General features: G+C 40.9%; 1 protein-coding gene across 1 annotated transcript; it reads left to right on the top strand.

Annotated features, from left to right (window-relative positions):
* The first annotated feature begins 245 nt into the window (after nucleotides 1-245).
* LOC105988954 (cyclin-dependent kinase 4 inhibitor B-like) lies at nucleotides 246-3,317 on the top strand. Its single transcript, XM_013020746.1, has 2 exons — nucleotides 246-487; nucleotides 3,035-3,317. The coding sequence occupies exons 1-2, from the start codon at nucleotides 329-331 to the stop codon at nucleotides 3,293-3,295; spliced, it is 420 nt and encodes a 139-aa protein (XP_012876200.1). The 5' UTR covers nucleotides 246-328; the 3' UTR covers nucleotides 3,296-3,317.
* The last annotated feature ends 7,854 nt before the right edge of the window (nucleotides 3,318-11,171 follow it).

The raw sequence follows: 11,171 nt of genomic DNA, 5'->3' as shown, positions 1-11,171 counted from the left end.
TGGGAAGAGGGCGGGGCCTAAGGGGGCGGGGAGAGCGGCCCCGGCCGCCCAGCTGGAACTCGCTGGCTCCCCGCCGGCTTCCCACTCTGTGGGTCCGCGGCGCGGCGCGCGAGGCGCTGGTTCCCAGCAGCGAGCCGCGAGCGCCCGCCGGGTCCCGGACGCCAGGACAAGCCCGGACATAACTCCGGCCCGGTCGGCCATCGCCCGGGGCTGTGTCCGGGAACCGACGCGGAGCCCGGCTCTCGCCGGCCGGGCGGTGTGCACCGGGGAAGGGAGGTGCAGAGTCGCTGAACTCACGGGCAGCGGTGGACCGTCCGAAGGCTGCGGGATGCGAGCGGAGGACAAGGGCGTGCTCGGGGGCGGCGGCGGCAGCGACGCGGGACTGGCGGGCGCCGCGGCGCGGGGGCAGGTGGAGAAGGTGCGGCAGCTCCTGGAAGCCGGCGCCGACCCCAACCGAGTCAACTGCTACGGGAGGCGCCCGATCCAGGTAGAGGCCCGGCCTGGCCGGCAGGGGGCGCGCGGCGCCCCGGAGGCTCCGGGCGCGGCCCCGGCCCCGAGCGGCCGCGTCCAGGCTGGACGTGCGGAGCCCGACGCGAGGCAGACTCCCCCAGCCAAAGCTTCAAGATGGGGTTGGGAGGAAAAAGCCATTGCTCCAGCCGGGGGCCTGCTTCTCCCGGTCCGGTCCCTCGGTCTCACGGCCTCGGCCCCTCTCCACCCTTTCTGTCCCTCTCTCTTTCCTCTCCCTTCTCCCGTCGCTCTCCCTCCCCTCCCCTACCTTCCTCTCTCCGTTCTCTTTCTCTCCCTTCCTCCCCCCTCCTCTCGCCCTCCCCTCCTCCCCCCCTTACCTCTTTGTCCCCTTTCTCCTCCTCCTCTCCCTCCTCTCTTCCTTCGTTCTCTCCCCCCCCCCTTCCCCTCTTTCCTTCCACTCTTCTTCTTTTCCCCAGTGCCAGGTGTAGTCGAAGTCAGGGTCACCTGCAGGCTAGCCAAGTCCTGTCCACCGAGCTACATGTTCGGCCTCCCCTCCCACACGTTAATGTTCTCCTCGGTGGTGGAGAAACGTGTCACTGTTTGTTCTGCTAGCTCAGTGGCAGGGGGACGAGGAAAATGCCAGTTGGGAATGGATGCGGACGTGGGGCAAGGACGGGTGGGTTGGGGAGAAGTGCTCTGTCTGCCCACATTCCATCACGACGAGAGCAAACGACAAGTTACACAGCTTGGATTAAACTCCAGAGTTCCACAAAAATCATGGTGGGCCAGAAAAAAGTCCACGCAAACCCTTGAAGGTGTGGCTTTGGATCTTTGTAAGTTTTTTCCTCATAGAAGCGACTTAGATTCAAAGGAATGAAGATAGGATGCCCCGACCACACTACTACTGAAGTACTTTTATATTTTTCATGTTAGCAGCGTCTCTTGAACCAGGCAGAAGAGATAAAACATAGGTAGGCTCCTAGAGTTACTGTTTAGTTGATGAAATTCAGTGTTTGGAGATGACAAAGGCATTTCATTCAAAGACTGTTAGATCGGTTTTGAATAGTAGTAGAGTTTTCATGGTCTTATTATTGTTACCATGCATTTATTCAGTGTTTATCTACTAATCCTAATTAGTAATCAGGATTTTATTAGTGATCATTTAATTCCTCTAATATCTAAAACAATGACTTTGCACTATAAAGTTGACTGTTATGGTCACATTTGATATTCACTTCTCACTTTTCAGAACTAAGCTGATATTAAGGGATCTTGTTAATAGTTTAGATCTTTAAAGAAAATGGTCATTTCTTTTTAATTCATAGTAGTATGCAAATGTCATAACAAATAAGGAATATTTTCAAGCAGTCAAAATAACACTATCTTAACGACTTAACTTATACTAATTATAAAAACAAGTTTTTATTTACAATTATAATTCACCATTTTCTGAGCTACTAAGAACTACTTTCCCCTTTTCTATAAGTAAAATAGCTTTTACATCACTAGCAAAAATGATATTTTATAGTTATGTTTTAAGGGAGGAAATGAATACTTCTAATATTCATGAAACAAAATAAAAAATAAATGCTAGATGTATACTGCTTTTCAATTACATAGTACATTTCAAAGCACATGAACCTGCAAGAACAAATAACTCTGTTCTGGACATTTGATTTTTCAAAGTAGTGTTGAAAGCAATGCCTGCACAATGTACACGGACACAAATGGCTGTCTCTGGGATGTGCCTCTGTTTTCCCTAAGTTACATATTGTTTGGGTTTGACTGCTAACATTCAAGCTCTTTCCAAATATCAAAGTTTTCACTAGTTCATATTATGAAATCATAGTGACTATAAAATACTGTATATTTTTAATATTGTGACATTATTATGTTGCACTACATATACTGTACTTTAATTTTAGCCTATAATATTAACAAATCATTTGTTTTCCTAATTTATAAGATGGGAGATGTATCATGGTTTATTATTTTTAATCCCCAGCCTTGGTTCAAATTAGACTACACTGTTTAAGAACAGATTCATATGACAATAAAAAGGAAACCCCTTCCACAGGGAATTAACAATGAGAACTAAACAAAATTAAACCTTAAAAAAGCTTAATTGTTTATTGTCTCCCCTAAAGCATTACTCCATCTTTTGTTTACTACTTAATAAATATTGATGGACCTGAAGTAAAGTGTGGGGGAGGGGAATAAGAGAAGAATGGAAAACAATTTAAGACTTTAAAAAGCTATTTACACTTAACTCTGCTCATAGATAATTTAACAAAATGACTAACATTTTCCAATTAAACTGAGTAGAAGATTCCACAATAACAGATGGCTCTATCTTTCACATCTGGTGACTAACACTGAATTTAATGAGTTCAGTAAAGAGTCCAACGTGTCGGGAGATGTAAGCCAAGGAAAGGAAAACCGACTCAAGCTTCCTTGAGCCTTTCTTTGGACTATTCACAACAATGGGTGCATATTCCTGCAAAATATCTCTGCATCTTCTGATCGGAGCCCTCCTCCTGACCTGTGTCCCCCCGTCTCCCTGCAGGTCATGATGATGGGCAACACCCGCGTGGCCGAGTTGCTGCTGCTCCACGGGGCCGAGGCCAACTGCGCCGACCCTACCACCCTCACCCGGCCCGTGCACGACGCGGCCCGGGAGGGCTTTCTGGACACGCTGGTGATGCTGCACCGGGCCGGGGCGCGGCTGGACGTGCGCGACGCCTGGGGCCGGCTGCCCGTGGACCTGGCTGAGGAGCGGGGCCACTGGGAGGTGGCGCGCTACCTGCGCGCGGCCGCGGGGGATTGATGGCAAGTCCCCCCTCCCGCCCCCGGACGCCCCACGAGGACATTTTTTCCTCCCCAGCACCCCGCTTCCCTCAAACCCAGTTCAAAGAAGGCTGCAACACAGGAACGGACAGCAGAGCCTCTCAAAGCCTGTCCAGCCTTCCCCAGCCACTCAGCTTCCCGGGAGGAGCCAAACAGACATAAGTTGCTACACGTTTTTTGGGAGAAGCCGAAGGCAGAAAGGTGGGGCAAAACTGGATCACCGACTTTTAGGGATGTGTGGTGCTCCAGGTGTCCTGCTCGTCTCTGGACTTGGTGATGGATGGAACGCACAAGTGACAGTGACGGCCGCGAACCTTCCGAGAGCTGACGCTGCGCTGCGGTGGGTGTTGGTGGCGGAGGTGATCGCAACGGAGGTGATCGCAACTAGGGCGCAGGCAGTGGGTTCTTTTGCCCCTACTGAACTGGAGGAGCTTCCCCGCGAACCCCAGTTGTGGGTCGTAATCCCTGGAGGCTAGAGGAGACCCGGAAGACCAGATTTGCGGGAGTGGGAGTGAGGTGGGCACCCCATAAAGTCTGCCATCTGGTCAGTGCAGGACAATTCATTTGCAAAATAACACTCTCCAGAAGAAGCCCTGAGGACTCCCGCTCAGCTCCCTCAGGTAGCAGACAGGGAGAGACATGGGGGCCATAGCAAATCTGCCCCTGTGTCCTAAAATGTATCCCAGTGAAACAGCAGCTCTCCAAAGGTGCTGCCTGGCTTTCAATTAAGTCTTGATTGAATTGGCATCTAGGATGCAGCCAAAGTCAGTGCAGTGTCACCGTGAACACGGTTGGAGCAGGCATTCTAAGGATGTGCTATGTAAGATAGAACACAAATCCCCCTATGAATTGTCGTTTAAGAAGATTTTAGTGATAGTTTGAACTTTTGCATTGTTCTTTTCTGACAATGTATTTAACGGGGAGACTAACTCATGGTCCTTGGTAAAGAGGTCAGACAGAAAGATTTTGTTGTTGTTGCTTTAAACAAAGGGAAACAGGGCCTCTCTACACAGTCTAGTCTAGCGCCCTCAATCTTCCTGTCCCAGCCTTCTAGTCTTGCACCACTGTGTACAGATGAACTACAGATTTTTAACAGAACCACGGCATATGGCAAGCCAATACCATTTTTCTTTTCACCCAACACCTAGATTAGCTTCATACTAAACCTATTTATTTTCCTTGTTCATTTTTTTCTCACTGTTTTATAGAGTATTTCAGGGGAATACTCCCAGTGTTTAGAAGATAGATGGACTTGCCCAGTAAATTATCTTGGGATTATTTCTCAAATGGTGCTGAAAAGGCAGAATGAGTATAAACCTGTTAAAAACATGATTGCTTGTGGGATTCTAGCTGAACAAATTACTAGTATACTGCTTTGGAACTTAATTTTCAGTGTTGTTTAATTCCTTATAGAATTGGAACAACTGATACTTCACTGATTTAATAAAGATTAAGCAGTATAAATTGGGATCTAGGATTTGGTTTGGCTTAAAAATGTATTTTCATGAACTTAACTGGTCATTTCTGAAATATTAAAGGTTCAAAAATATTTACATCTTTTGCTTTTTGTAGTAAGTGTATATAAGAGATTCCAACAATTTCTAAAACCTACTTACATATACCACAGAAAGTTAAACTTAAGATTTTAACAGCATTCTTCTAAGTGTCTAGTATACCAAATGTACACTTAACAGAAAGAAGAGAAAAATATTTGAGAATAAAGACTTGGAGAGAGGGATTGTATTATGCTAAATGCACAAGTCTTTACTTCTCTATCAGTTCTTTTTTCTCCCAAATAATACATCACTAGGGAAGATCAATACTGGGAACCAGACCACATCTTATTAGGGAAGAGAAGTGTTTATTGACATACAATTATACCATCCAGGCTTTCAAATGTATTTGTTCACTTAACAACTAAACCCAAGAGATAGAAATGGCTTTCTAGATAGGAAAATAAGGCAGAGAAATATGGAATAACATGCTATGGGATATTCATTTCATGATATGTAAAGTTTTTCTGACTCGGAAGCTTGTGGAAGTTTGCTTTTAAGTATAGGCAATGGGACTTTATTTGGCTTGTGGAACTGGAGGCTAGCCAGTCCATGTATCTGAGGCCCCATCTAGGGAGGATTTCTTACTCCTTCATACCTAGGCAAAAGGCATCATACATGAGGGACTTTCAGACAGATCAAACTCAAAGCCTTATGCATACTCATAATCCACATGAATCCACTCTGAATATGCCTTCGTTCATCCTGAAGCTGAACTGAGACCCCTCCTTTATGTTTCTCTATCATAGACTGAATTAAGCCCTATAAGTGTAGCTAATTTTCCTTCTCCATGTTGTAACTCACCAACAGCAAGCAAGCAGTCATCTTATTCATTTTCACAACCGCGGTGCACACTACCACACAGAGTCTGGACACAGTAGACTCAAAGGATATAAAGATAGCTGTAAACAGAAACATTTTACAGTATTACTATGTTTCAAGGTTTACAAAAAGTGAAATACAAATGGTAAACATAATGTCTACTTACAGAAAATCAAGTTTAAAGAAAGAATAATTATTTGCTTTCTACCCAAAAATCAATGTGCCCCAGCTGCTTCTAGATATAGTCTTTATTACATCAACAGTGTTTGTAAAAATAAACAGTGTCACTGTAGCAACCTAAAAGTTTATTTCTGAAACAGTGCTATAAAATTTTACTTTGATTAAATAATTTTGAGGTGATAGAATGTAGGATGTTATGAAAAATAAGAGTCTCATATGATTCTTCTCAATTGCATTTTTAGGTTAGTTTCATGGGTATATTACATTCACAGAACCTTAGAAGATAAACTGGCATAATTCAGACAATGGAATGTATACTTTAGGAAGCTACAGTCCCCAATATCTTGCATAAGTCTCTTCAGTGCGTAAGATGTTCAAGGTATTGAAGACATCATAGAAACAAAAATACTGTACCATCACAGTAACTGCTGAGGCACTAATTTAACTATAAGACAACTACAGATGAACTAAGAACAGCCCACCAGTCATGGGTAAATTGCTAAGACCAACCCAGACATGGACTAGTACATTAAGAAAGGTTTTAATTCACAGAAATACCCCTATAAGCTTGTGAGATGATATGGGGCTTCGAACATGTGTTCTGCATTTTTCTTCTTTTTCCATTTTTACTATAAATTGAGAATTTATACATTTGTTGAGTAAAAATGTTACACATAAATACAATGTAGTATTATTAAATCAATCTAGTTAACATTTCCATCACCTCAAATAACATTACACTAAATGAAATGTCAAAAAAGACAAATGGCACATCTGCCTTATATGTGGAATTTAAAACAAGATGATAAAGGCAGAGAATAAAATAGTAGTTTACAAAGCATAAGGAGGAAGAGATCTGGGGATGGTTGAAATTATTTTTAAAAATTATTTCAAAATAGCTAAGAAAGAAAAATTTAAAGTTCACACTACAAACCTCATTGTTTTATTCCCTCTGTGACATCCAAAATCATGAATGATAAATATGAAAACAATTAACACTTTTCAAAAGCAGAAATATGTAATCATCTCCCTTTTAAGTTCCTAAGGTGACTTTTTCTTTAAGATCCAGTAAATATAAACAGATTGTTTTAAATGGCTTTTACAGAATAGCACTCAAAAGAAACACCAGGAAAAAAAGATAATAGATTTTATTTTCAAAGTAAGCTATAAGAACAGAAAATATACTAGTTATTACTTCAGCGGCCAATCATTATAAGCGACAGGGATAATATTTTTAAGTTTATGTTTTTGTATAATTACCAAAAACTACTCAACTACTCATAAATCAATTGATAATTTAAATCACCCTCTTAGGAATGAGGTATGGCTCAAGTGGAAGACAGCTTACATAGCAGAGTCCTGAGTTCAAACCCTAATCCTACAGAAAATAAATTATCTCACCTAACTTATGAACTCCCTTATTTTCTCCCTTGTTGCTTAAGTTTCATAGTATTTGAATTTGGTAGTTATAGTACACTGAATCCTAAAAAATGATATTTAAATATCTCATAAAACATCTTCCTTTATTGCCAGTTTAAAATATATATTTGTGGGATCCTTCCTAGTGACAACTTGCTATATGGAGAATATTAAGCAAGAAGAGGTGATTGTGGATTCCACAGTACTATGTTGCACTGTTTTTGTTTTATTCACTTTTTTATAAAAACAAAGCTGAAACAGTGCTAGAAAGTAACTACCATTTGTGGTACTGTAACTTACGCCATGTCAAAACTAATTCAATTGAAACCCACCTGGCCCAAGGGTTTCTTTGATTTGCTAGCAGAACAAAGAGATATATGATACTAAATTTGCTAAGGACTTCACTTTGAAGGATATGTGCTGTGGAAGGATATGTTAGTTTAGTGATAAGCACTGCCTCTGACTCCCTACCTGTTAATTTCTGTATCTAAGTCTTAAACATTATTGGGTGTTTACAAATCCTCCTACCTGCCAGAACTACATCCCAACTTACCTTTAGAATTACATTGAATTTAGAATAAATATGATTCACTTGTCTTCATTTTTATGTTTCTTCAATTAAGTGAATGGATTCAGAAAACAAGTGTGACTACTATGAAGGAAAAAATTTGTGTTCTAAATTTCTTGAGCACTTCTGGTTAAAATTAGTAATTTCAGAACTAAGAAATTAAATCAATTCAAAAGGAAAGATAAAGACTCATAAAACCCCAAACACTGGTGAGACAGTGTTACTTAACATTTAGTAGGTATTTTAGTTTCATATATAGCAAGTACACACAGTGTCCAATCTATGTATTTTGAAAGTAGACAACAGATCTTCAATTAAAAGCATACAAGTAATTTCACTGACATTGAAATTCTATGCAGATTTTTGAAACATTAAAAACAAATTATGAGCTGGGTACTTGTGGCTCAGACATATAATCTTAGCTACTCAGGAGACTGAGATCTGAGGAGTGAGGTTCAAAGCCAGCTTGATCAGGAAAGTCCTTGAGACTCTTATTTCCAAATAACCACCAAAAAAGCTACAAGTAGAGTTATAGTAGCCTTGAGCAAAAAAATTCTCAGCGGTCTGGGATGTCTCTCAGTGGCAAAGCACTTGCCTAGCAAGTGCAATGTCCAAAAAAGACAAAAAGAAAATACAGCTAGGAATGTGTCTTAGTGGTAGAGTGCTTGCCTAGCATGAATCCCTGGGTTCAATTCCTCAGTACCACATAAACAGACAAAGCTAGAAGTTCTATCCTTGAGCAAAAGAAGCTCAGGGACAGCACCTAGGCCTTGAGGTCAAGCCCTAGAACTGGCAAAAAGAAAAATATACAGTGAACACTATCCCCTCCCTCAAAAAAAAAGCTCAGGGATAGCACCTAGGCCCTTGAGTTTAAGTCCTAGTTGTGGCAAAATAAAACATTTTGTACACACACACACACACACGTGTGTGTGTATGAATTTTTAACTGTTTTTACAGTTACCACTCAATTATTTCAAAAAGCAAAATATACACTCTTTTTCTTTTTTTTTCCTGTTGATACTGTAGATTGAACCCATGACCTCACACATGCTAGGTAAGCATTGTACTACTTGAGCCATGCCCTCAACTTGTTTGTTAGTATTTTGTGTCTGTGATAGGGTCTCACTAGTTTTGCTTGGGCTAGTAGCATTAAACTCATGTTCCTCCTGCTTCTAATGATTAAGCTATGGCAGTATGAATGATTAGATGGATAGATGATAGACAGACAGATACACACATACATACATACATGTAGTTATATATTTTAAAAGCAAAATAAAGCCAGGTGCTGGTGGTTTACCTCTGTAATTCTAGCTACTCAGGAAACTGAGATCTGAGGATCACAGTTCAAAGATAGCAAAAAGCAAGCCTGGGCAGGAAAGACTGTGAGACTCTTATCTCAAGTTAACCACAAAAAGCCAGAAGTAGAATTGTGGCCCAAATAGTAGAGTGCTGGCCTTGAGCACAAAAGCCCAGAGTTCAAGCACCAGGACCAGCAATAAGTAAATAAATAAACAAGCAAATAAGTAAATAGCAAGATATTTTTAATTTTAGCAATTACTTGGCATTGTGTTCAATATTTCAATATTTTTCAATGTCTTCTCCCATTCTGTTTGTAACTCTTTGATAAAAAGAAAATGGAGGAAAGGGAAATTAGGAATTACTTGAGAGGTAGAAGACCTGATTCCTACACAGGCTTCTTAACTACTTTCATATATGACCACTGAGTGAAGTAACTTTAATTAGCCTCAATTTCCCTCATGTTTAAAAATGAGAATTGGACTGGATTTTTTTTTTCTGTAGCCTATTACCAGTAAAAATTCTAGTCTTTCTGTAATTGTTGTACACATAGCTGTGGTGTGTGTGTGTGTGTGTGAGAGAGAGAGAGAGAGAGAGAGAGAATTTTCTATAGTATGATCTAAGCAAAGATATACAGAAGAGTTAATAAATGATGAGAGGAGAAACATTATTTGAAATTCTGGAGCTGTGAGGTGGAATTCTTTATGAGTACTATCCAAGTTCATGGGAAAGTTACAAACAAGTTTGAGGGAACAAGGACAAAAAATAAAGATTTAGTTTAACTTTTAAGGTTTTTCTCATTTCATCTTTGCTCTGATTCTCCCTATCGCTATTTGCCTTTCCTTTTGTCAGTGAGGCAACTAGAACTAGTTTCTTAAGTGAGCTAAGCAAGTAAGTTCAATTTTATTTATTTTTTTGTAAGTTCAATTTTATAAAGTACTGGAGAAGTAGGTATTTCTAACCTAAAGGAATAAAACCTAATTGGACAAATGTAGGAGTTTGCACCAAGAGAAAAGTTTAAGAGTATTAGAGGGAAAAGAGCAAAGGCAAAAAAAACTAAAATATGTTTTGAAAAATTACTAGATGGCTAGACACCGTGGCTCCCATCTGTAATCCCAGCTACTCAAAAGGTGACCACTGGAAGGATCATGGTTCAAGGTCAGCCTTGAGACTCTCAAGTTAGTGAGACTGTCCTCCCCCAAATCTTAACCAACAAGCCAGGCATGATGATACAAACTTGCAATCCAAAGTGTGGAGGAGGCATAGCTAGAAGGATCATGATCTGAGGCTGGCCCAGATAAAAACAGGGGGCCCTATCCGAAAAGGTACTAAAGCAGAGAAAGATTAGTAGGAGTGCAGGGCTCCAGTGGTAAATTACTAGCCTCACAAGCCAGGGCCACTTAATTCAAACCCCTAGTACCACCAAAATTAAACATCCCTACAGCCAGAGAAATTGAACATCAGTTGGGGATTTTACACACTTCCTATGGGGTTGCTTTCTGGTTCATCGCCATTGAATTCCTTGAGGCTTTAGGTCCTTAAATCTTGACTAGGTGATGTAGTAACCAGCTGGTTAAGAAAGGGGTCTGTTTCACATTGTTATGTGTCTATCAGCCCTTTTTGGATGGCAGAGCATGATAAAAAGGAAAGAGCAAACTGAATAGAAGGAACATCAAAGTGGTGTTTTGTTAGCCAGTTCCACAAATTAATCAACCAGAACACATTGTATCTAGTCTACAGGCTGGTGGGGGTTGTGCGACATTCTCATCAGAATGGAAACATGTTCATTCTCCACTAATATTCTGACTTCCTATACAAATTTTCTCAGTTTAAGCTATCCAAATGAGACAACTTCATTTTTGCCTCATGAGTCTCTTTCTCAGAAGATTTTAATATGCATAAGGAAAAAAAATACTTTGTTTCACATAAATGCAGTAACTTCCATATATCAGCCTTTTTAATTACATAACGTTAGAAAATTTGCTTTGATACAAATGCTGCTGATGGAACAATAT

This window comes from Dipodomys ordii, unplaced genomic scaffold (genome assembly GCF_000151885.1).
Source record: "Dipodomys ordii isolate 6190 unplaced genomic scaffold, Dord_2.0 Scaffold53, whole genome shotgun sequence".
Classification (NCBI taxonomy): domain Eukaryota; kingdom Metazoa; phylum Chordata; class Mammalia; order Rodentia; family Heteromyidae; genus Dipodomys; species Dipodomys ordii.
This window is presented reverse-complemented; position numbering and strand designations above follow the sequence as displayed.